The sequence below is a fragment of the Apodemus sylvaticus genome, chromosome 4, assembly GCF_947179515.1.
Source record: "Apodemus sylvaticus chromosome 4, mApoSyl1.1, whole genome shotgun sequence".
In the NCBI taxonomy this organism is placed as follows: Eukaryota; Metazoa; Chordata; class Mammalia; order Rodentia; family Muridae; genus Apodemus; species Apodemus sylvaticus.
The window spans coordinates 34,989,489-35,016,853 of NC_067475.1; the positions used below are offsets into that span (position 1 = coordinate 34,989,489).

The 27,365-nt window shown below is 38.7% G+C and overlaps 1 protein-coding gene across 6 annotated transcripts in view; it reads right to left on the minus strand.

Annotated features, from left to right (window-relative positions):
- The window catches only part of Zgrf1 (zinc finger GRF-type containing 1), a 62,190-nt gene that overhangs the window by 29,659 nt on the left and 5,166 nt on the right, over window positions 1–27,365 (minus strand). For 2 of the 6 annotated variants that reach the window (XM_052179280.1, XM_052179281.1), the window contains exons 4-14: window positions 24,312–24,371; window positions 22,761–22,946; window positions 20,261–22,457; window positions 17,144–17,205; window positions 13,828–14,013; window positions 8,597–8,720; window positions 6,183–6,775; window positions 5,464–5,602; window positions 3,989–4,173; window positions 2,695–2,891; window positions 789–928 (exon numbers count right to left, since the gene is read on the minus strand). In XM_052179280.1, coding sequence (XP_052035240.1) covers window positions 789–928; window positions 2,695–2,891; window positions 3,989–4,173; window positions 5,464–5,602; window positions 6,183–6,775; window positions 8,597–8,720; window positions 13,828–14,013; window positions 17,144–17,205; window positions 20,261–22,457; window positions 22,761–22,946; window positions 24,312–24,371 — 4,069 coding nt within the window. The remainder of the gene's footprint in view (window positions 1–788; window positions 929–2,694; window positions 2,892–3,988; window positions 4,174–5,463; window positions 5,603–6,182; window positions 6,776–8,596; window positions 8,721–13,827; window positions 14,014–17,143; window positions 17,206–20,260; window positions 22,458–22,760; window positions 22,947–24,311; window positions 24,372–27,365) is intronic. The other 4 variants (XM_052179285.1, XM_052179282.1, XM_052179284.1 and 1 more) reach the window with 4 other exon arrangements.

Sequence of the window (27,365 nt, forward strand, 5' to 3'; positions counted from 1 at the left end):
ATCACTGGAGAACAGAAAAGTACCAACTAAAACTACACCCACTTGAGTAGGATGATCCACAAGTTCTCTTGTTTCAGTACTAAACATTGATAAAACCACTATGGACATCAGTTTGGAACTCTAAGATAAAGATGTATGCATTATTTTCATGGCCTATTCTGCAACATTTCCATTACAAGAATTATATCCCAAAAAAACTCTTATTTTTAGATTTATTTATTTTTATGTGAGTACACGTTACTGTCTTCAGACACACCAGAAGAGGGCATCAGATCCCATTACAGATGGTTGTGAACTACCCTGTGGTTGCTGGGAATTGAACTTAGGACCTTTGGAAGAGCAGCCAGTGCTCTTAACCACTGAGTCATTTCTCCAGTCCTAAAGAATCTCTTACATATCTACAAGAAAATATAAGAATCCTTATAGCATTCAAGCTGTATGAGGACTAGAGATAAAACTAGGTCACGAAAACAAGGATAATGACTACTCTACTTCATATACCTTTATATATATATTTATATATATATTTATATTTATATTTATCGAGACAGGGTTTCTCTGTATAGCCTGGCTGTCCTGGAACTCACTCTGTAGACCAGGCTGGCCTCGAACTCAGAAATCCACCTGCCTCTGCCTCCCAGAGTGCTGGGATTACAGGTGTGCGCCATGACCGCCCGGCTAAAAATATATTTTTAAAAGGAGTTTACTTCTTAATTTGCAGAGCTACATCTTGACCAAGATCCTCAGCTATACAGAACTTAATCATGAACTTGATCCAATTTACCAACCTTTATTATAAACTGAAGAGCTCTCCTTCCGACTCAGCTTAAGATAAATCTTACTTTTTGCTTCACTGTAAAATTCAGGATTTACAGTGGCAAGCTTCTTTAGTTTACCATACTGTTTTCTCTGAAAATCAAATCCTTTCCTGAAAAAATAAAAAAAGAACTAGTAAAAGAAAAAGTTAAAAGTGAATTTGAGGGGCTAAGAGACTAAGTAACTGTTCAGGTTAAGAATCCTTCCTGCTCTTTCAGGACCTGTGTTTGGTCATACGCTCACACCTGGCAGCTCACAAACACTTGTAGCTACAGGCCAATGGATTCAATAACCTCTTCTGACTTCTACAAGTACAAACATGCACATACACACACACTGAGATATACCATATGTATAAATAATTTTTTTAAATCTTTAAAAAATAAATTTGAATGTTAAAGAATTATCTTAATATTTAATACATCATGTAAAGGAAAGAATTGTAGTTGTGAATGTTTCTTTACTTTCATAGATGTTGTAAACTATAAACATTTTCTATCAAAGGAGAAGAATAATTTGCAGATCTATCACCAGCTTCAACAATAATCAAAACAGAAAAACTATTTAGAAAGCTAGACTATGTAAATTTATATGGCTGTATGTAGAGGAATTTTAACCTAGCAACATGGCTGCTCTGATCATATCCAAAGACCTTCTAGATCTGTTTGATTGGTCTGGAATGCAGACATACCCTTAGTACATACCTTTAATCCCTCTCCTTTGGTACACACCATTAGTCCCAAACAAGGACATGTAATTGAGGGGCAGACAAAGTGAGGGATCAGAGAAAGATTTCACAGAATAAGTCCGAAATATGCCCAGCTCTCAGGAGAAAAAGCTCTTTAAGAGCAGGGCAGGGAGAGAGCCAGTTGTCAGTGAGTGGAGCTGAATCAGCTGGCAGTCAGTGCAGGAGTGCAGTGCAGTAGAGCTGAGTTCACTCCTGGGTTCCTGTGGTTCAGTGCAGGTCGGCAGAGGCAGGTGAAGCCAGAGAATAAGGAACCAGAAGATTGGAACAGATTGCCAGAGTTAGTTTGAGGCCAAGCAAAACAAATCAGTGAGAAGCTGAGAGAGAAGCCAAACTGAATCAGTCAGCTTGAAAGGAGTTTGAGTCAGAACAGATGAGTTGAACCAGCCAGCCAAAGTTCAGAAAGAACTAGAAAGAATGAGCATATTCAGCAGTAAGCATCCGAGATGACAATTACATCAGGCAAATGAAGTTTTACAGCTTTAAAATTAGAATAATAATTTCTTATACATTATTGTTATGAGAAAATAATATACACAAAGTCTTAGGAAAGACCCTGGCATCTATACATTTTCAATAAGTTATTAAATGCCCATGCAAACTATCACTATCTTTACTTCTTCAAGGAGCCCATTTTTATAAAGTTCTGCTTCTAAAACATAACACTCTATTATCCTATCAACTCTTAATTCAAGCCTGGGAATGACTTAATCCCATACTGCTAAAGAGTTGTTGCTGTTACTGTATTTGTAAATGGGGTTTCCCTTAGGTTTAACAATAGCCATGAGAAGGAAGGAAGGAAGGAAGGAAGGAAGGAAGGAAGGAAGGAAGGAAGGAAGGAAGGAAGGAAGGAAGAAAACAAAACAAAATGAACTACCTTTTGTCAGTTGTCCAGACATTGTTGACATCACTTGATGTTTAGAGAGGGCCAAAGAAACTTTAAGGCTTTACCTTCACTTAAAATTATAGGACTGGAAGTTGTCTCCTTGATGCTTTCCCCATCTCAATTTCTTTTAAAACCACTGATGCCTTTGGAATATACAATGACAGCATGTGCAGGACTCTGGGATTGACCTCACGGTCGCTATTGTCTGATATAATTACAGGAAATGTTATGATACCATAAAACATACCTCAGCAAAAGCTGGCACTCTTCGTAGACTGGTATCTTTTGACTTCTTAAATATGAGCCAATACTCTTAATATCATTAAAAATCATGTTGGGTTGAGACTTATTCTGTGCTAACTGTCCTGGTGTCACTTCCTCAAGCCATTTGAAAAATTTACATTGATTACCTTTTGGCTTATCACATGTATAAAAGAGACGACCCTAAGTAGGAAGAAGATATAAAGAATTTAAGGGTTCAGTAGTAAGTGCTTTCGTAGTATGCATATTAAAACTTAGTAAAACAAAATACCTATTTCTATTTGTGTACTGTTTTCTGCACTATACTTGTAAAGCATTTTCTAAAGGCGCCAGCTATTAATGTAACAAGAAATAACTTTCTTATTAATTTAAACATATATTAAAATTATAAAGTATTATTTTTCCATTTATTCTGAGAACAAAACTTGTTCAAGAAGCTAGGGAGCTGGCTCAACATTAAAAGTACTTGTTGCTCCTGCAGAAGACCCAGGTTTAGTTTCCAGCAAACACATGACAGCTCATAATCATCTAATTCTAGTTCTAGAGGATCCAGCACTCTCTCCTGGCTTCTGTGGGCTCTAGGTATGTATGAGGTGAACACATATCTATGTAGACATTCATACATACACATTAAATAAAAATAAATATTATTTTTAAATGTATTTAAGGGGCTAGAAAGATGGCTCAGTGATTAAGAGGTCCTGGATTCAATTCCCAGAACTGACAAGGCAACTCACAAAAGTCTGAATACTTGCTTTTGACTTTTTAAGGTCAAATTTATATAGTCAACTAATTGTGCATACAAATAGTGAAATTATTTTATTGCTATTACAGGCAAAAGCAGTTGTGCAAATGAGTCAAAGCTACCAACATATTACTAACCCTCGTAGTGAAACTAGAAATGCACACTAGATCACCATGGTTTTCTACTGCTTGGCCTTGTCTAGTGCTGGTGCAGGAACTTTCAACCTTCATTTCCTTCTATCTCATTTCAGCATTTTCTAGACCCTCAGGCAGAAGACCCCACTCCTTGGTGTTGACACTGTAGCTTAGACATATCCTTTATACCTTATACATGTAATTTTCTTCACTATATCTGTTTCCATCCACTACTGTGCAGTAAGTTCCTAAAAAGTTTGAAGGCTAACTTTAACCCACATTTTTTGTATCCTGGAACACATTTATTTCATTAAAAAGTACTGATTATTAACACCACAAAGAAAACTCATGTCTCAGTGTCCAAGTACCTAAACTATGTATAAGTCAGTGTCAGGCAATACCTTATTTGGACCTTCTTTTTTAACCATGACAAGTTTGGCAGGTTGATTATGGTGGCAGGATGGTGAATTATTTCTTCCACTTTTCATTGTCTCTCCTTTTGCTGATGTATAAAAGGATATGTCAACTTTGGAAAGTGCTTTGTACAGCCTTTGTGCCAATTCAAACAGCAATATATTCAGATGCTCTAACAAAAAAAAAAAAAACTGAAATTAAATACAAAATTATTTTATATTTGTATCAAATGTTGTTTACTAGTCAATTTGAAAATAGCCTTTTAGCAGTCAACTGTAACACAATACTATAACATCCATTAATTTAAAGATTTATTTTACTTTACGTTTGTGAGTGCCTACATGTATGTAAGCACACCAAATGTGTGCAGTGGCACTGAGATCAAAAGCCATTCCCTGGATGCCCTGGAGCCAGAGCTGCAGATGGCTGCGAACACCCACGTGGGTGTCAGCGATTGAATCTGGGCCCTGTGAACCGGTAATGAGCACTCTGAGCTACTGAGCCAGCACTCCGACTCCCTAACTCTCCTTTGTACTTTAACATTGTCTCAATTTTGCCAAATTGGAACTAAACAAGACAAAACAAAACAAGCCAGCTTCACAGTCATCCAAATGTTTCTAAGGCAAAATACTGCTGTATTAAGTCCCTATCTATCAGACTCTGTTATACTCCCTCTGAAAGTCATCCACATTTTTTACTATTATTGCATATTAACTATATGTATTAATAAATTTCACTGTATGGTTTATTTTAAGGGTTTTTATTTTTAAGTATGTCCATGTATGTGTGTCCATGTGTAGGTTTGTGCACATGACTGCACACGGAGGCCAGAAGAGTGCCGGTTCCCCTGGAGTCAGAGTCACTGGTGGATATAAACCATTTGATTGTGGGTGTATGGAATGAAAGTCAGATCCTCTGGAAGAGCATAAAGCACGTTTGATAGCTGAGCCACCTCTGTAGCCCCTCACTGTAATAGTCCAATACATATAAACATTGTGCTTTTAACAACCACATCATTTATTTATTTACCTTATTTTTAGTTTTTGAGACAAGTTTACTATATCTCAAACTCTCAATTTCCTGCAGCCTCCAATGAGCTAGGATAACAGGCAAGTACTACCACAACTTATGACAATTAAAAAGGCAAGTTTTGTTCTTATACCTCAAAACATTCAGACCTAATTATTTATCATACTTAAAAGTTTCCATTTAAATGTAACGGGCTCATTTGCTTTTATTTCAATAAATAAAAGTCAGAATTTAAAAAATACTGCAATTTCCCTTGTTTAAAGCTCAGTTTTGATCTGACATTAGAATAAAGCTACTGATAGGCACTAAAGATATGCAAAACAAATCTCCAGAGATGACTTTACTATGAAAACCCACAAAGCATTATGCATTTCTGTAGTTCTAGTACTCACACCAAGTAATTTCAGTCAGAATAAAAACATAACAGCCATACCTATGATGGAAGATGTAAAGATCTGCCTATAGTGAGCAGGAGACTGGAAAACAGTGGGAATGTGAACTTGCCTTTGAGGAAGATAAGCTGATATTATTTTCTGCCCATTTGGGAAGCATAGATCAGAATTATTTATCTCCTGAAATAGAATGATTTGGCCTATTATAATTCAAAAAAAATCACTGTTTAACCAACAAATTGTTTTTCATATACATTGAAAATATACTAATTGTACTTTTGATTTTTAGAATCCATGAAAGTTGTTTTATAATCTAAAATAAGAAACCAGATAGAGCCTGAATGATGTGACAGGACACTTTTAACAGCTTTCATCAGCCTCTTGATATGATTTTGAATATGTTTTGCTACAAGTGGATCGCATTAAATTTCTATTTCTGTCATGAGTATAATAATGACTCATAGCAAATTTGTAATGGATGTATGTGCCTTAGTCAAGAATAAAAACAATCACAGTGAGATCAATACTGGAAGTCATGGTAGAAAGAGAAATAAGAGCTAAAATTTATTAAATACCTTTTATATGGCCAGTACTGCACCAGAGACTTTCAAATATACAATTCAATATTCATAACTACTGGGAGAGGTGTAAAAAATAACTATCCGATCCACAAAGTAAACTGTTCTCAAGCTACTTTGCATATTCTTCTGTTGGAATGCACTCAGTAACTGAGGGTGAAAATGCACAGAGAAAGCCTCACCTGTAGATCTTTGACTCTGCACTTATTACCAGCAGAGCTTCCTAACATGGTCTGAAGTTCCTCAGTCTTGGAAATCTGATCTAAACTCAGAGAAAGAGCTTTCTTTCTGGAAACCAAATCTTGACTGCTAAAATCCTGCTGTTGTTGATAGAGCACACCTTTTATCATCTGCAAGTGCATGGGGTCTACAGAACTTTCACTCTCACTTGTGTGGGTAAAATACAAGCCAGCCTCAGCCTCAGCAAAGAGACCCTCTGTCACTTCACTGGCAAGTTTATTCCGAGCAGCTGAGTTGCACTGGGATGGGTTTTGATATTTCAGCCACTTGCTTTGAGTAGAACTCCTGGGAAGAAGTGAAACATCTCCTGGAGTCCCACCCTGGTCCCCAAGGTCAAATGAAAGACCCGATTCTTCACACAGGCCCAACATGGAAGAACCAGAAGGTTCTTGTGCGTCATCATCAATCATGAATGAACACGGATCTAAGACCGCTGGCCCATCATCAGGTGGCAAAGTGACAAAGGGAACTGAGGCTCCATCTATAAACGGAAATCTCTGGTTCTTATGGTCCTGAAAACCAATGTTTTTCAATCCTGAAAGAAAACACAATGTTGATTTAATACAAATGTTCAACCAATCATTACCAGACTCTAGAAAACAGTGGGTACAGGCAAGAGTGGAAGGTTCTGACTTTCTGTGTAAAATGGAAAATAATGTAAGTCTTTTGCTCCCTCACAAAGTAAATCTAAAGATTCAAAATTTAATTCATAGATTTGAAAACTCTTGTAAGGCAAACAAATGTAAGTCCTTCTTTTTCCTTTTACTGAGCTAAAAATCTTTAATTTAATTACTCATTATATTTATAGAACATCTAAGTTTTCAAAGCATTTAAATCCGAGAAGAGCTGTATCATCCCCATTTTACAGAGGAGGTAACAAAGGTCCAGAGTGCAGTTTGTACCAATTGGCAGTCAAAGAAAACTCGGAGTTCTTATTTATTCACATTCTTTCTGCAAAGTCCATAGCTCACTTAATATGATGTGATTATAAGTACCTTTATTATAATTATGACTTATACCTTTCACAACAAAAAGATTTTTAGTTTCAATTGTAAAATTATCACATAGATGTGATAGTGAGCTGTTGTCTAAATGAGTTTTATAATTCCTTCTATCAGCAGCTTTTGATACAAAGAAGTTGCTAAAAAATAAAAAGCAGTAAGTATTTATTGGATACATGAATGAATCAGCAAAACTGCATAGGAATTATACATTATTAGTTTTATTTAAAAATATTATAGATTCTTACTTATTTGACACAGTCTATTTCATAGGACATAAAATTTGATGATCATTTGGGAAGATAGCAGTGAGTCAAAGACTATTCTTTGTTGAAGTGTTAAGTTATAATCCAAAACTGATTTAAGAAACAATGACAGAAATAAAACTTATTACAGAGCTAAGACTCATCCCTGCGAAAACCCCCTTCCACTCCACTGCCACTTGACTGCGTTCAGAGGATGCTCTCCTATACGCTTCCCTCCCTTGCCCTAAGTAGTCCAAGCTAGCCCTCAAGTACTGATCCTTCTGCCTTGCCCTAGGTAGTCCAAGCTAGCCCTCAAGTACTGATCCTTCTGCCTTGCCCTAGGTAGTCCAAGCTAGCCCTCAAGTACTGATCCTTCTGCCTTGCCCTAGGTAGTTCAAGCTAGCCCTCAAGTACTGATCCTTCTGCCTTGCCTCTTGAGTGCTGGAATCATACCCACCTCACTCACATCTCCTCTTACCCTGCCCTTCTCTTTTTCCTTTTTTTGCCACAACCAGACACAATCATGAAGCTATCTCTAGCTCAACTACTGATTTACATTAAATTGTTTCTTTTTTTATATTAATCATCCACTCACAGCCAAGAAAACATCAATCACCAAACCTAACTTCAGATTAAGAATAAAAATACATTAATGAAATTATCAGAAAACAGAGGGTAGTGGGAAGAGATTCTATTGAGTAAAATACTTTTGAAGCAGAAAAGTCAAAATGTCCTGAGAGCAACGCTGGAGGAAAGCAGTCACTGAGGAGTCCCTGACATGACAGCAGCCCACAGCAGAGATGAAGAGGATGCACTAAGGTCAACAAGGGGTGCTGATGGGACATTTGCTGTGAGTCTCTTCACCGAAGAATGATAGAAAGAGGAGCCAGGTGTCAGCGTTTTAGCTGCAAGGACTATGACAGTGGACAGTAGTTAGGGACACTTTCAGAGGTAATGAAGAGACAGCGGAGAAGGAAGCAAGGACTAGAGAGGAAGATACATGTGGAACAGCATCCATGACAGAAAATGTCCAAGGAAGAGACAGTGGGTTCCCTGCCACTCATAGCCCAGTACACTCTCACAGATAATGGCTGAGAAAGTGAAGGTCACCAGGGAAAGTTCTTGTTTTCAGAGAGTCCTCAGAGAACTCAATCACAGAGTCTTCATTTCTTGTGTTGAAAGGAAAGGTAGGTGCAGGGCTCAATGCAGAGATCTTTTGTTCTGGAGAAATCACCTGTCCAGAAAAAAGAAAATCACTATCTAAAATGTTCTTAAGCTTCTTTTTCTATTAGTTTGAATTCTAGTAACCTCCAGAAGCACATTGGGAGCAAAGAACTATAAAATTTTCACAAAAAAGAAGAAAAGGGAAAAAACTTACTAAAAAAAATACTCTTAAGTACAAAAGATAAAGACTGGGATTTATTGTGAAGAGGGTAGCATTCTGATTTGGACTGATTCCATCACGGGGACTTAGTTCTCAAGGTAAATTTCCATTCTAAGGGGTTCAATCCAAATCCTATCTCATGTATGGACTTGTTCCAACTATATTCCAGCATACTTGTCTGACCAGTTTTCTCTTATGTTTTGGACTTAGGGTTATCCATAGTTGACAAACACATTTCACAAGATATTCCTTCCAAGTACAAAACTTTTAACATTTACTCAGATCTGAACGACCATATAATTAACTCAATGCTAGTCTCACTAGAACAGCATGCAAGTCATGCTGCAGCTTTCCCCAAAATCAAAACCCAATGACAGTCACACTCAATACTGTTCTAATTTGCCTTTTGTTGCTAAACACCATTACCAAAAGCAACTTAGGAGAGGAAATGGCTTATTTCACCTTACTCTTCCAGGTCACAGTCCATTCCTGATAGAATTTGGGTCAGGAACTTAAGAACTGGAACAGGGACCACGAAGGAGCAGTCCTTACTGGCTTGCTGGCTCTTACACAGTTAGGTCAGGCTGCCCAGGGATGGCCCCACCCACATCAATCAACAATCTCATCTGAGTAATTTCTCAATTGAGGTTCCCTCTTCCCAGGTGACTCTAGGCTTTGTCAAGTCTACAATAAAGAAGTAAGGCATAGTGTCACATGCTCTTAATCTCGACATTCTGGAGACAGAGGTAGGCAGATCCCTGTGACTTCAGGGTCAACCTGGTCAGCACAGTGAGTACCAGGTCAGACAGCTACACAGAGAGATGCTGATTCAAAAAACAAGAGGCTGGAGATAGCTTAGCAACTAAAAGCTGTGCCTGTGTCTGTTCTTCAACTCCTAGCATTGATACAGTAGCTTACATCTGTACCTCCAGTTTCAGGGGCTCCAGTGCCCTCTTCTAGCTTCCCTGGACACCAGACATGCAAGTGATGCAGACATACATGCCGGCAAATGCCCATACACATAAAATTAAAAACTAAGGAAGAAGAAATACTTAAGTATTGCACCTGCTCTCCTAGTACATTCTCCACACTGGCCAGCACTGTATCACTGATCCAAACCCTCAAATTGCCCTCATCTCTTAGTGCCCATGGTAGCTGTGTGATGTCATATATGTCCCTGCCTGCCTCTTGTCTGCTCTCTGACCTCACTTCTGTCACTCCCCTTGGATTCACTCCTCCTCACTATTCTACAAACTGGCCAACGGTCTCTTGTCACAAATTCCTTTTCCCCTAGGTCCTGGCATGGCATTTTCATCTCTGTTATTAGCATGTAAATTCTGTGAGGTCAAGAATTTGCCTCTTTTATTCACAGTCCTATTTTGATATACAACAGACAGTAGGTTGTTGCTAGTGAAAAGTCTGTTTGTGGGAAAAAGAAAAAAGAGTTTCTGTTAACGGCCTGGCAATACAACTCAGTGGTAGAGCACTTGCCAAGTGAGTGTGAAGTCCTGTTGATTATCATCCCTCTGCAGGGGTTGCCATGGGGGAGGGGTAGATAATTAATAAACACATACTTTTTAGGAGTTAGCCTTAGATCTACTTTCCTACCTCTCATTCATTATTTAATTCCCTCTAAATTGGCTTCTATACATACTATTCCATTGCAACTGCTCTTGCCAAGGCTACCAATGATCTCTAAGTAACTGATGAAATGGGATATATTTTCATATTCCTCTTATTAGAAGGCTGAGTAATAACTGACTCCATTTTGGAGAAGACATGACACAAAAGCAAAGGGCAATGAAAAGAAAAATTAGTAAAAGGTGTTCTAAGAAACAAACAATTTTCTGCATAGAAAAAGAAACAATCAACAGAGACCACATACAGAATAGGAAAAATACAGGCAAAATATTCATCTGACAAGAGCTTATAAGATAAAAGTTAGACAGCCCAGCACCCAAACAATTGGATTTTAAAGTGACAAACAGTTCAATTTCAACACCACAACTGGAACAACATAAAAGGTAAATAAATGATAGTATGGGCCTGCTTACCTTCCTTTATTCCTTTTCTCCCTACCTCTCTCTTTCCTTCAAGAATCTGTACTCCATCCAGATTATTAAGAAAAAGTTACATTGCATGTATGGTGTGTGTGTGTGTGTGTGTGTGTGTGTGTGTGTGTGTGTGTGATCATGCCAGAGCACCCATGTTGAGGTCAGAGGACAGCTCACTGCTATGCAAAGTTCAATTTGTCTTTTGTGTGTGTGTGTGTGATAATGTCTCTCTCTGGCCTAAAACTTATTTAGCCAGATTAGCCTTAAACTCTAAACATAGACTTCTACAAACAATATACAAATGTTGTATATTGGATAACAAATAGTTAACATATATAGAAAATGAGATTCACCATCACTTATCAACAGAAAACATAAATCAAAACCACAGTGAAAAATTATCCTATTCCAATAAGAATAACATACATATAAAATATTTCTAAATTACAGTTAGAAATTAGAGCTGTGCATGTTAGCTCATTCATGCCAGTAATCCCAGCAGTCTGCAAGATGAGGCAAGAGAATTATTAAATGTTTCAGGCCGGCTTAGACTACATGTAAGTCCCAGGCAAACCTGGTTACTACTACTACTACTACTACTACTACTACTACTACTACTACACACACACACACACACACACACTAAATAAAAAAGAATAAAGATACATTTCAATAAATAGGTTATATCTGGGCATGGAAACATGGGTCTCTAATCTCAATACTCAGGAGGCTAAGATAGAGCACAACGTGAGGGCCTCCATGAAGTAGAATGAGTTCAAGCCAGCTATGCAACTTATGAAGCAAGCCCTGTCTCAAATAAAACTAAACAGGGACAGGGTACAGCTCAGAGCCAAGCTCCTGCCTAAGTACTATATGGCCCTAGGTTCAGTCCCCAGTACCCAGAAAGAAAATTAAGAAAAGTTCAAGTGAAGACAAAACAGCTTGGGCAGACTGCTTCAAAGCACTGCAAATGCAATTAGTGCTATGGGTCATATATTTAAAGAAGACAAATGTTGGGGTTGGCGAGATGGCTCATTGGTTGAGAGCACTGACTGCTTTTCCAGAGGTCCTGAGTTCAATTCCCAGCAACCACATAGCAGCTCACAACTATCTGTAATGGGATCTGATACCCTCTTCTGGTATGTCTGAAGACAGCTACAGTGTACCCATAAACATTAAAACAAATAAATCTTTAAAAAAAATGTTATGATACCTACATTTGCCTCAAATTTTTTTAAGACTTTTATTTTGTGTTTTATCTGCATGCATGCATGCATGCCTGGTACCCACAGAGATTATAAAAGGGCATCAGATTCAATGAAACTAAGAGTTCTGGATGTCAGTAAGCCACCATGTAAGTTATGGAGAACAGATCCAGCAAGTGACCTTAACTGCTGAGCTATCTCTCTAACCCCCACAACATTTTTAATGTTTCTCTAGTCTAACTGAACAAATATTGTGTAATGTTTCATTCACTGTTTTTCTTTCTGTTATTAACAAAATAGTGCTTCTTACATCCTAGAAGTTGATTAAATATAGAACATACATTAAAGTTCAGGGAACATCATATATTAGCAATACATCACATTTATTGAGAGACATTTTCTGTCTTTTGTGACAGACTCAGAATCTATACCCTATGATCATAGCTAACATAGAACAATCATTAGTACTACAGCAATGAACACGAGAATACAAATCTCTTCCCCATTTGTTCTCTTTTCCTGAACTGCCTAGAACTCTCTGTATAGTCCAAGCAGGCCTCAATCTTATATGTTCCTACTTCAACTTATCAGGTGCTGGAATTGAGAGCCATCACACACAGCAAGTTTCTTTTCCAATAATTCAAACAGTGGTGACCATAATTTATAATATAATATTACGAAGAGTGGGAAATAGCATAGACTTGGCAATGCAGAAGAAATGTGAGCCAAACAGCCAAACAATAGGCAGAACCTAGGGAATCCTGTAGAATCATGGGGAGGATTTATGGGAGCCAGAGAGGTCAAGAACACCACAAGAAAACCTATAGAATCAACTAGCCTGGCCTCACAGTGATCCAGAGAGTGACCCACCAACCAGGAAGCATGCATGGGACTGACCTAGGCCTCTACACCTATGTAACAGTTGTCTGTTACACATGAAGAGGCCTTCGTGTGGGAGTCCTAACAGAGGAAGCAGGGACTGTCTTTTGCTCTGTTGTTTGCCTTTGAGACTCTTTGTCCCTACTGGGCTGTCTCTTCTAATGTCAATAATAGAAGATGCACCTAGTCTTACTGCAACTTGATATGCCAAGGCTAGTTGATACCCATGGGAGACCGCCCCATGAAGGAGGAGGACTGAGAGAGAGAAGAGGGAGTGAAAACTGTAGTAGGGATACAAAGTTAATTAATTAATTTAAAAAAGGGAAAAGAAAATGACTTGGGAAGACTGGAAAGATGGTTAAGAGATGGCTACAGCTGGGTGGTAACAGCACACACCTTTTAATCCTAGCACTACGGAGGCAGAGGCAGGTAGATCTCTGAGTTCAAGGACAGACTGGTCTGCATAGAGAAACCATCTCTCTAAAAACAAAAACAAAAAAAAATGCACTGCCTATTGTTCCAGAGGTCCTGAGTTCAATTCCCAGCAACCACAAGGTGACTCACAACCATATAGAATGGGATCTGATTCCCTCTTCTAGTGTGCATAAAGACAGGGCACGCATAAACATAAAATACATGAATAAAAAAAAAATAAAATTGACCTCTGACCTCTACATGTGTGCCAAACATGTGCATGTATGTACACATACACACCACAGAAACACAAAATAAACAAATAAATGTAGAAAAGCCTAAGAAGAAACAAAAAGAGAAAGAGAAAATGATCTGGTGAAATGTAACTATAAAAATGGCTTTTACCTGAAAGAAGTCCGTCTGCACACAAGTGCTAGGCAACTCTGGTGTCCAAACACAAGTATCGGTCAGGAAGTTTTCATATTCAATGCTATCTGGAAACTGACTGCATCCTAGCTGTAAGCTGTGTCCTCTGACCATTATACCACTAGTAGCAGATCCTTTCACCTGATGTCCTTGAAACTCAACAGGCTACAATTATTAAAAATAAGAACATAAGTATATGATATATATTCATAATGTATATAGAGAGAAATGTTCCTTATTGTATACTAATTTACTGTAAGCCCTTTGAGTGCACAGACCTTTTCACTTCATCTAAGCATCACCACCATTTAATACAGTGCTTGTCACACAGAAAGCAATGAACACAAAATGAAAAAGCAGGAAGAGAAGGAATGGAGTGGTCCTTTGCTTGAGGTCTGCATTCAGACTTCACTCACAATGACGCAGAGTGACAGTAATGCTCATGTCCTCCCTGGTCTCCTATCAGATTTCAAATGGCTTTCTCTGCTGCCCCCTTGAGGATTTTCACATTTTTACTCCACATAGGGTAACAATGCCCACCCAAGGTAAGGGAAAATAAAATAGTTAAAAGGCCAAAGGAATCTCCATAAAGGATTTACTTCTAATGGATGAATTAACAAAAAGACAACTATTCATACTCTCATTCTTCTGTTACTCAAGAATAAAGATCCTAAAACTCATCAGAAAGGAAAATTAAACCTAAATGCTTTTTATACCGTATTTCAGTTGAAAAAAATATTTTGTCTGGTTGGGAATGGAAACCAGCTATTTATACCTTCGAGGAAAGTGCTCTGTCACTTAGCCATGACCCCAGCCTGAAATTATTCTTCTAAATTTAAAAACATGCATTTCAATAAAAATAAACCTTGACTTTAAATATTCTCCCTACATTTGCTCTTTTGAAGGGCATCTTCACACGTGCTGCACTCTGCTCCACCATGCAGTGGTAGAGTGGGGATTTTAGAAATGTAATGATTATTTACAAACTCAATCATAAACATGCTGTCAATTTTTTCAAGCGTTTTTATTTTGTATATGTTTCACCCGCATGTATGTCTGCGTACTACATGAGTACAGGACCCTTGGAAGCCAGAATACAGTCAGATTTCCTGAGACTAGAATTACAGGTGACTTTTAGGTACTAAGACTCAAACCTAGGTCCTCTGCACAACAGTCAGTGCTCTAAACTGCTGAGCCATCTCTCAGCCCCTTGTCTATATTTTTGACATATAGTAGGTAGCACCATTTGAATATTTCTATGTATTTAGTCAGAAACAGAACAGTGCACAAGTGGCAGCATAGAACATGTGGTGAAGCTGTGAGGATACAGAGCATACATTTGCTATGCTCTCTCTGGCTTTGCGGCCAGAGATGCCTCATTTGTCACCATTTCATCTTATTTCCCATGTTACTGGTCCACTTTAATCACATGTAAATAGGCTCTAGGAGTCTGAGAAGTGACCCAGGCCCCTTGGAGGAATCCAAATCATGAGTGAATCCCAGATATTGGTCACTAAGTAATTTACGTGGTTGGGGTTTTGTTTTGCTTTGCTTATGACTGTGTTCTAGTTCTTCCCTCTTGAAGAAAGTCTTTAACCTTTTATTGATTTCACAGGAACCCACAGCTAAAAGATTTTAAACTTTTAAAGCGATTCTGTACTTTAAAAGTCTTTCTGGGCTGGAGAGATAGCTCAGCAGTTAAGAGCACTTTCCAGAGGTCCTGAGTTCAATTCCCAGCAACCACATGGTGGCTCACAACCATCTGTAATGGAATCTGATGCTCTTTTCTGCTGTGTCTGAAGACATTTACAGTATACTCATATACATAAACAATTAAATCAATTAAAAAGTCAATTTTTGAAATGTTTGACTTTGTAAAGGCTATGGAACTTTTTAAGTTTGTAAAAATATTTCATACTGTGATGTTTATATTAATATGTGATCTTGGGGATGAACAATAAAGAAAAGGTTGTAGTTTAACAGTGACATGTTTGTATATCAAGGTGACAAATAATCAGTTATGCTGGATACTTTTATGTCGACTTGATACAAACTGGAGCCATCATAGAGGAGGAAACCTCAGATGAGAAAAATGCTTCTATAACAGTGGTCCTTAAACTGTGGGTCACAACCCCTTCAGGTTTAAATGATCTTTCATAGGGGTCACCTAAGACACAGATATTTACATTATCATTCATTACAGTAGCAGAATTACAATGAAGAAGTAACAACAAAAATACTTTTAAGGTTGGAAGTCACCACAGCATGAGGAATGATATTAAAATTTGCAGCATTAGGAAGGTTGAGATCCACTGCTCTATAAAATCAACTATAGAAAAATCTAAAGGAATTTTCTTAATTAGTAATTGATAAAGGAGGGCCCAAGCTCCTGTGGGTGGTATCACGCTTGGGCTGGCGGGTCTTGGGTTCTATAAGAACGCAGGCTGAAGCTGGTGGTAGGGGCATACATACTCAGGAGGCAGAAGTTTGAGTCTGAGGCTAGCCTGGTCTACAGTGTAAGTTCCAGGAAAGCCAAGGCTACTCAAAGAAATCCCTGTCTAGAGAGAGAGAGAGAGAGAGAGAGAGAGAGAGAGAGAGAGAGAGAGAGAGAGAGAGAGAGAGAGAGAGAGAGAGAGAGAGAAAGAGAGAGAGAGAGAGAAACCACCCCAAAACAAAACCAACCATGCTGAGCATGCCATGAGGAGCAAGCCAGTCAGCAGCACTCCTCCATGGTCTCTACTCCAGGTTCCAGGTTCCTGCCCTGTTCCCATTTTTATCCTGACTTCCTTCAATGATTGACTATGATGTGGAAGTGGAAGAAAAAAAACCACATCTGGCTGAAAGGCATCTTCTTAATTAGTGATTGATGGGGGAGGACTGTGGGTGGTAGCACCCTGGTCTGGCAGTCCTGAGTTCTGTAAGAAAGCAGACTGAGTGAGCCGGTAAGCAGGACTCCTCCTCCCTCCATGGCCGCTGCATGTTCCTGCCTCTAGATTCCTGCCCTATGGCCCGATCTGAGTTCCTGCCTTGACTTCCCCAGTAATGGACTGTCACCTGTAAGCTGAAATAGCCACTTTCACCCCCAAGTTGGTTTTGGTCATGGTGTTTCATCATAGCAATAGTAACCCTACCTAAGACAATTCTTATCAACTATGTGGCATGAATGATGCTTAAATGAATAAATACCAGAATGGGGGCAGAAGAGGACGTACAATCAAAGTCTATGCTATCTGCATATGAAACTACCACTGTCTTCTACACAACAAAAACGCAGTAGTTAGAAATAGATTTGTACCTGATGCTCATGAGGACGCTCCAGCAGAGCATGTGAAACTCCTGTGGCAGATGGTTTCCTGGCTGCAGGAAGGAATTAAAACAGCCTTATTTATCATATGCATCACAGCATTTTGCAAAAATGCATTTCCAGCTAAAACTGAAGTAATATACTTTAAAAAATAATGTCTCCATAATCATTTAATTTGTAGTATGAGTAAAGATTCAGTGCACTATTCTGTATAGGTTGGTACATTCTTAAAACAAAAATTCAATATATTTAGAATGAAAACATTACTGATTACTTTAAAAGAATTAGTTGGTACATCCTCAAAGCAAAAATTCAATATATTTAGAATGAAAATATTACTGATTACTTAAAAAAAAAAATTAAGACCATACGTGGGTACATACCTTTAATCCCAGTACTCAGAAAGCAGAGGTAGATAGAGTGTAGATTCAAGGCCAGCCTAGTTTACAGTGAGTTCCAGGACAGCCAAGGCTACATGGAGAGGCCCTATTTTAAGTAGACACATCAGACAAACAGATTTCTTTATTTTTGCACGAATATTTGTCTACACATACATCCATGCACTATGTGCATGTTGGGTGCCTACAGAGGCCAGAAGGGGAGGCTTAGACCCAAATCTGGATCCTCTGCATAAGCAGTAAGTTCTTAACTGCTGAGCCATATCTCCAGTTCCCTTACTGATCTTTATTTATTTTTTTTTTAAGTTTTGGTTTTTCAAGACAGGGTTTCTCTGTGTAGCCCTAGCTGTCCTGGAACTCACTCCTGTAGACCAGGCTGGCCTTGAACTCAGAAATCCGCCTGCCTCTGCCTCCCAAGTGCTGGGATTAAAGTCGTACGCCACCACTGCCTGGCTCCCTTACTGATCTTAATGGGGATATGTTTTTGCATTTTTTAGCTACCTATTTTTAAAAAGTAATATATTCTAAATTAATAATCGTCTATAATACAAATGATAAAAATGCAGTACTGCCCAATTGTTGAGAACAAGAAAGCTAATAAAACTATTACACTATTGCTATACATAACCACGGGGGTAAGGAATGTAAGGAGCCAAACCTATTCAAACCTATCTTAAATTCATCTGACCTGCAACACACTATGCAGACCAGAGATCTGCTACCCAGAGTATTGGAATTAAGCACTGGGGACATAGCAGTGAAAAGGGAGGCTAAGAAGACAACCACACAATTACACCATATAAATTCAGAGTATAATAGGAAGAGGTATCAGGTGATGAAATACATTATGTCTTAAAGACATAATTATGTGTTGCTGAGTAGATGAAAATGTTCTGTCCAGAGATGTTCAAGAAGACAGCCTTGCATGTCTCATGTGACCAATGATTCTATAGTTGGTGTTTAAGCTCATCACAGAGCATAATGACCTCAGCATTGTGAAGCAACTGTAATCTTTTCTTCCAATTTAATGAGAGATCATTTCCTCAAAATAAAATGCTGTATTTCCCAAATCATCATATAATAATGCTTGCTATATTCTTATTTTGGTTTATAAACTAGTTAAGTCCATTCATTTTTATTATTAAGATTTTCATTTCATTTTTTGTTAGAAAATAAACTACTGGGCTGGAGAGATGGCTCAGCAGTTAAGAGCACTGACTGCTCTTCCAGCAACTACATAGCAGCTCACAATTCATAATGAGATCTGATGCCTTCTTCTGGAACACAAGTGTACATACAATAATATATATTATTTAATATATATTAAATAATATATCATAAAAAAGAAATTACTATCAAACTTAACTACATTTCAAAGAATTTTAGAGTATCTACTCATACTTTTAGCAAAAATGACTTAGATGATCAAGTAAGAATGTAATTCTAACAATGAGTATCATAATGTTGTTTATTTACCTTCAAAAATTACAGATCAGTCGGAGCCATACAGCAAGGGCATAAAGCAAGAGGCTGTCTTAAAATACACACACATAAACCAGGTGGGGTGCACGACTTCTTTATTATTTCATGTATATGAATACTGTCTTGTGTGTCTGTGCACGAGACGTGCAGTGCTAGAGGAGGTGGTAAGCCTCTATGTGTGCTAGAAATTGAATGAAACTAGGTCTTTTGCAATAACAAATGCTTTTAACCACTGAGCCAATTCTCCAGGATATGGCACACACCTTTAATCCAAGTTCTTAGGAGGCAGAGGCAGTCAGATTTGAAGCCAGCCTGGTCTACAGAACAAGTTCTAAAACAAGCCCAGGCTACACAGAAAAACCCTGTGTTGAAAAACAAACACACATATGCAACAGATATCATAAAGGGTTAATACTGCCAATACATATGAAAATATTTTTAAGTCAAGACTAAGAAGACCAACACTCATTTTAAAAGCAGAAACCGATGAAGAGTGCATGAAATAATGAAAACGGCAGAACTATAAAATCTAAGAGAGGCTCAACCATCTTTACTAAAGTGACTCAGGAAGAACTTGTGAACTTTACAAACTTGATTGATTTTGGCAGGCAGTAACATCATTGTGATTTAGCAGTGATCTGTTTTGCACTGTGGGATTTCGGGAGTAAAATACACTGATATTTAGAGTCAGGGCCCATTCACACTGGGAGAATAAAGAAGCATTACAGAATGGAGCAGAGGGCACTCTTGTACTGCACTTTTTTGGGATGGGGATGTAGTCATGTAAAGGAAAAGCACTACAGTTTTGGATTAGTATGCTTAACCTAAACATATCCTTGCTTATATCTGTCAATGTGTGCTCTGCAACTGCACAGGGCATTTCAAGAAAGATGCCATAGAGACTGGTTAATGTTAACTAGACTAAGGAAATGGTACAATGACTTAGTCTTCACTATATAATCCTCTATTAGAGTTGTCATTACCAAATACATGGATTATACTGTAACCTCCAGCCTCATTTCTTAAGGGATTGGTCTCAAACTCAGGAGACAGTTGCAGATAATTTTGAATTCTCCTAATACTGTCTCTACTTCCCAAGTACTGAGATTACAGGCATGAGCCACCATATATGTAATCTCTAATACAGCAAACAGCAAGAATCTTCCCTTCCTTTGAGCTGCAAAGGGACCAACCCCCACCCCCCCCAAAAAAGACAAGTGACTCTAACCTGTAGGACTGACATCTGGATTGTGCCGACCTTCACGTAGAAAGGCATGCTTTTTCTTCAGCATTGCCAAGTTTCCTAAAGCTGTGCTGTACTCAGACTGTGAGTTTAAAAGGGATATGTTATTTATTACTTCAGAAAGTTCTGAAGAATTTTTAGAAGTAGCCCAGGATTGTTGGTTTCTCTGTGTAGTTTCCACTTCAAAATGATCACTCGGCAAACTTCTAATCCTTTCTAATTCTTTAGACTTAGAAATATATGCTTTGCTGTCTCTGTGAATAGGATGTTCTATTCCCACAGGATAAAATAAAGGATTAGAAACTTGAGTGCTGGATTCTTCATGACACTGAAAGTGATCCTGAGTGTTACTCAACAGCTGAACACTAATGTCACTGCTAGAGACTGGTGGTAAGACCTGCTCATTATTTCTGTCTATGTGACTTTGCAAAATAAAAGGCTGGGTACCTTCTGAGGACAGGTCACTGTTTTCAGGAGATGGGTTAGTGACTGTGTTTAAAAGATAAGGAATATGTAAGCTTCTATTTATACCTCCTGGTTTATTTGAAGGTGAAACAATACCATAATTAACTGCATTTCCTTGGATAGATTTACTAGCATCTTCTTTGCTGTCCCCTGGTACATCCTCATTCCACTCTAGTGACGAGTCCAAACTGCTCCCTGTGTCACTGTGACACTGTCCCTCTAGTGCTTTGCCAGTGTTTGCATCTTCCTGAGGACCTGAATGAAAACCCACACAGGTCCTATCACAGAACTCTGACAACAGAGTCTCATCAGCAGGAAGGGCCTCTTCGGGATTGCCATCAGCAGACAGCAGGAGTGGCAAGTGTTTTCCTGCCATTTCTTGGTGGCCTGTATCCCCACTGCTCTTCTGGACATATGAACCATCTGTAAGCACAACTTCCCTCTCCCACTTCTCTGAATCCTGGGAAAGTCTGCTGTCTTCTTGGGACGCCTCATCAGTGTCACTGGTCTCAAAGTTGCTCAGATTAAAAGAAACTTCCAAAAAGGGTTGAGCAGCTTTCTGAACAGTATTCAGATTTTCTCTATCAGCGTTGCTATTAGAAACCATGTCTACAATGTCATCAGAGATTCTAGAGTTGGGACTTAGAGAAAATTCAACTTCAATTTGTTTATGTTCTATTTCTGGGAATGGTGACGGTGGTCTATGCTCCTGCTCCAATGTTGCATCCGTACCTGCCCCTTGCATACACACCGTCTCATTTTGATTAAAAGGTACATTGCTACTGTACTGAATGTCAGATTCTGATAATAAATTGACATTCTCTTTACTGCTGCAGCTAACCAGTACACTGCTGTTCTTACAGAATGAAGGTGCTAAGTTTTCTTCCCGATTCCAATATTGACAATTATTATCAACTGGCTTGTCCTCACTGTATAATTCTCCCTTTTCAGTACATGTTTCAAAGAGTTCTGACTTTTTTTGTACCAAAAGTTCAGACAAGTTAAAAATGTTCACATCTTCTTGGCCTTCCGGTTTGTCCTCTGTATCATTCTCGTCTCTAGCAGTACAGGGAGGCGATCTCTGGGAAGGTAAATACCTGGCCCACCGGCTTGTGGTTCTTGTAGGATTTTCTGACTGCTGCTCAGAGCGGAAATTCCCTATGCTCTGTGTTTCTCCATAGTCTTCCTTTGGCTTAGAAGTAACCTTCACACACCCCTTTGGTTCTGTCTTAGGAACGTGTCCTGTAATCTCACCATGCAGATCCTTCCTGTTAGCTGAGCTGGACTTCAGTAGAGCTAATATCTGGGCTTTGCTTCTGACGTTTTGTGACACTCCAGGACAGGAAGAGTCAAAACCATTTCTTCTCAAGGGCTCACTGGCCAGTGAAGAGTCTGAATGTTTGGTTTCAGAACTGACAGGAAAGCAAAGCTCGTCCTCTTTACCTCGTGCGTCTGTGTTAGTCTTGAAGTATGAAGAAAGAAATGATAGAGGCGTGTCACTTCTCTCTGTGTTTCTGAATGTGATGGCACTCTCATTATCCGCTGACATAGGAGTTATATCTTTCTGACCAACAGTGGAAAACAAAGGAAGTGTGCTGGAGGAGGGGAGAAGCCTCGGGCCAGGCAGGCCAGGGCTCACATCACCGAGAGAGGCAGCCAGTTCACTGTTCTCAGAAACAGTCACTTTCTTTGGCATCTTATATGGTATTTGAAAACCCTAAACAGATTAAAACAATCATCAGCTATACCATTATTTCTAAGGAAAATATGAAAATAATTTGCTAAAAAGAAAAACAAAGAATATGTATGCATTGCCTAAGGTAAAAAATATTTAAAATTTGCTATATTAAAATATAAACATATTAGTAAGACTTTTTTTAACTTGGATTTACTTTTGTGTTACCTAAGTAAACAATGAAGCACCATTTCGATAGTAGCCTATGATTAAAAATTTACTAGTTTTAAAAATAAGTTCTTTATAACTATACACTGAAATATTGGTTCCCACATAGAAACGTACAGTAGCCTTCCTTTTCAAGCCAGAGGGCTGGCACCCAAGAGAGCGGTTGGAGGGCGCCAGTGACCTTGGGCCTGACTCCAGAGCTTCTCCAGAGCCCTTGGGTTCAACGGCTCTGCTTCCAGCAGCCTTAGCCTCCTCAACTGTGATTAAATACCGCTCACTTTCCAAGTCATCTCCGGGTTTCACCTACATTTAAAAAAATAAACATCCAAATTGCATAATTGGATAATTTAATATATACTAGCAAACTCACAAGCAATGAATAAGGTGCAGTAAACATTCAACTAAGTTGCTAAAGTACTCAATCAGCAAATCCTTCAACTATTCATTATTATGCACTAGTTAACAATCAAAAACATATATATAAAAGGAAATAATACAACAAAACTTCACTAACTTGCTAATTTGGCAGTACCACTGTAGTGCTCCTCAGGCCCTCTGACACAGGTTAAGATCACAAAGACAAGCAGAAAGCTCCCTTTCACTTAGAATCCATACGACTAATGCCATTTTTAAAAGTCAAAGCCATTAGTTATCAACTCTGTATTTTTATAAATATATATAAATTAGAACTTTATAATTATCTCAAGTATTAAGTTCAGTTACATACATATAATCACATTTCCTGCAAAACAGAGCATCGTTTAGTCATTTATCTAAGAGAACAGCCACTATTAACAAGACACCATTCAGCCGGGTGGTGGTGGCGCATGCCTGTAATCCCAGCACTCTGGGAGGCAGAGGCAGATGGATTTCTGAGTTCGAGGCCAGCCTGGTCTACAGAGTGAGCTCCAGGACAGCCAGGGCTATACAGAGAAACCCTGTCTCAAAAAAACCAAATCCAAAAAAAAAAAAAAAAAAGACACCATTCCACAGCTAAGTACCCACATAGTGACAGCACTGGCATAGATTTTAGCACATGCTGTTATTAGATAGTCTCTAGTTTTCAGGACAAGACTGATCTGTTTCTAGCTGAAGCATGGACACAGGTCATGGGCTGCACAGGAGGTGTTTCAGGGTCTGAAAGGAGCCAGAGAAGTTCTAATGCCTTCAACTTGTTTCCTTCTTAAACACAAGAAAAACACAGAAAATGTATTTGAGGAAATACTTAAATGGGAATAATTCCACAAAGACTATCAGACCACTGTATGAAGGCTGAAGACAGACAGAGCTCAGCAGTAGGGCATACGCCTCACATGAATGAAGCCTTGGGTTCCATCCCTAGCCCAAAAAAGTCTCGCCTAATAGAAGCCAATTCTAGAGTCACATCCTTGGTTTGATATGAACTGCAGCCACCATGCTATGAGCAAAACATGCACTAAACCTTACTGTGCTGCACTCCTGATGCAAAAACATCATAGCATTGTCATAAAAATTAAAATGAAATATAACTAAAGGCTGATAGCATACGGTACAGCTATAATAAATAAACAAAATACCAGTGATAACTGTCAGCATCAGTACTATGACTACACTATTAAAAACATTCATATGGAAGTATCTCTGTAAATATTTAAATTTCAAGGAAAGTAGATGAAAACATTAAAATACCTCAAGGCACTTAAGGAACAGACTTTCCAAACACGCTCCTTTGTCATCATATAAAATTGCCTATTAGAAAACAAGATAAAAGTTTAAAAAATATTTTTTAATTTCTTGAAATCTTCAATAGGAAATTAAATTTGTCATATAAGTATATCATGTAATAAAAGTATTATTTACATTCTGTAACATGCTTTTGAAAGTACATCTACTTCAAATGTTCCTGCATCCACTGAGCATGAGAGCTGAGGTACAGTGAGAAATGCAAGGACTCGGGTGCTAGGGGGACAGCTGTTAGTAAAGCATCTAAGGACAAGCACCTGGAGTCAGCTCCCAGCCTCGATGGCAAAGCTTGGTAGGAGCTTCTATGACAGCAGACAGTAGGAAGTGAGGGAGACAGAGCTAGGAAAGGCCAGTCCAGCAAATTGGTGAGCTCTGGGACTTGGTGAAAAACCCAGTCTCAAGAAAATTAGGAGGATAGAAGACATACAATGGGGACTGCTAGCTTCTACACCTGTCCATCCACACAATACACCCTTAAAAAGGAGACAGAAATAAACTTGGCCAGGCAGTGGTGGTGCACACCTATAATCCCAGCACTTGGGAGGCAGAGGCAGGCAGATTTCTGAGTTTGAGGCCAGCCTGGTCTACAGACTAAGTTCCAGGACAGCCAGGGCTACACAGAGAAACCCTGTCTCACAAACAACAACAACAAAAAAAAATTTTGATTCCTACCAGGAAGATTCTTGATTGGAATTGGGAAGGAAACAAAACTGGACTGCATTGCATGAGGCCAATAAGAAGTAAGATGGGCAGGAGAGATGAGAGGTTAAGAAGTATGCCTCTGGGGCTGGGGAGGATGGCTCAGAAACTAAGAGCACTGGCTCCTCTTGCAGAGGTCTTGAGTTCATTTCCCAGCACCCACATGGTGGCTCACAGCCATCCATAAGGAGATCTGACACCCTCTTCTGGCCTGTGGATGTATATGCAGCAGAGCACTCATAGATTAAATACATACAATTAAAAAACAGAAAATGCTTCCAGAAGACGTGAGCTCTGTTCCCAGCACCCATCTCAGGTGACACAATTGCCAGTAACTCCAATTCCAGGGAAGCCAATGTCTTCTTTATAAATTTAAAGAAAAAAAAAAAAGAGATAGTGTAGCAGTTAAGAGCATTAACTGCTCTTCCAGAGGTCCTGAGTTCAGTTCCCAGTAAACAATCATACGGTAGCTCACAACCATCTGTAATAGGATCTGATGCCCTCTTCTGATGTGTCTGAAGACAATTACAGTGTACTCATATAAATAAATAAATAAATAAATAAATTTTAAAAATTTGAGAAACAAATAATTAAACAAATAAATAAGTAAATGTAATAGGCTTACATAAATTGAACTTGCAGGCCTAAGGCAAAACTAGTTTTTATTTTAACAAATTAAATAGTCTTTGAAAATAACATAAATAGGGCTGTGAGACGGATCTGAGGTTAAAAGCACTGACTGCTCTTCCAGAGGTCCTGATTTCAATTCCTAGCACACACATGGTGGTTCATGACCATCTATAAAGCAATCTGTTGCCCTCTTCCCTACTAAAAGCCTCCTTCAGTAATTGATAGGTTGACTGATTAATTGATTGATTGGTTGATTTATGTATTGTTTTTCAAGACAGGGTTTCTCTGTGTAGTCCTGGCTGTCCTGGAACTCACTCTGTAGACTAGGCTGGCCTCGAACTCAGAAATCCACCTGCCTCTGCCTCCCAAATGCTGGGATTGAAAGCGTGCACCACCATTGCCAGGCCTTATTTTTTTTTTTTAAGATTTATTTGTTATTATATGTAAGTACACTGTAGCTGTCTTTAGACACATGAGAAGAGGGCGTCAGATCTCATTATGGATGGTTGTGAGCCACCATGTAGTTGCTGGGATTTGAACTCAGAACCTTCGGAAGAGCAGTCAGTGCTCTGAGCCATCTCACCAGCCCAGTGATAGATTTATAATAGTGGTTCTCAGCCTGTGGGTCATGACCCCACTGGCAAACTTCTATCTCCACCAGATATCTTCTATCTCTATCTCTTCTATCTCTATCATAACAGTAGCAAATTATAGTATAAAGTAGCAACAAAAATAACTTTAGGGTTGTGGTCACACAACATGAGGCACTGAATTAAAGGGTCACAGCATTAGGAAGGTGGAGAACTTCTTTCCACTGCTTTCCAATGACAGAGAAGCAGAATAAAGACAGTGTGAAGAGCCTTAATACGTTCACTTAGGAGCATGTATTTGATCTGAAGGCCATGACTGTCATTAGTATGCCCATGATATCATCAGCTTACAACCACGTTTCTGTAATAGTTAATATTAAAAAAAAGATCTAGTGGGCTGGAGAGATGGTTCGGATGTTAAGAGCTGGCTGCTCTTCCACAGGTCCTGAGTTCAACTCCCAGCACCCGCATGGTGGCTCACAACCATCAGCAATGGGATCCGATGCCCTCTCCTGGTGTCCAAGCCTACATGCAGACACAACATAGTATACATAATAAATAAATAAATAAATAAATAAATAAGTCATTAAAAAAAAAGATTTAGTTAGTGAGGTGGTTGCGTCACATGCCTTTAATTCCAGCACTCAGGAGACAGAAGCAAGGGGATCTCTGAGTTTGAGGTCAACCTGGTCTACGCAGTTCCAGGACAGTCAAAGCTACATCATGTCTCAAAACAAAAACCTTAGCTAGAAAATGGGTCCCGGAGTCTTGTCTAAGTTGAACGACTCCTGCATTTTCATCTGGGACTCCTGGTAAGATATTTCATCTGTACCCTCAATTTCATCATCAGTAAAATAAAGACAAAAACACTTAACTTGTAGGAGAGTTATGCAAAGGAAACTGACATGCTGAAAGCATCATGACCAGCTCATTGTATTAACAATCAAACAAATTAAATAATGTTTACTTACTGAACTTTCATAATGTACAACAAAACCGATATGAAAATGTCTTTTTCCTATCATGGTTATTTGTGGCCATAACTGACTTCTTGTCATCTATCAACAGAGTTTTCCTAATG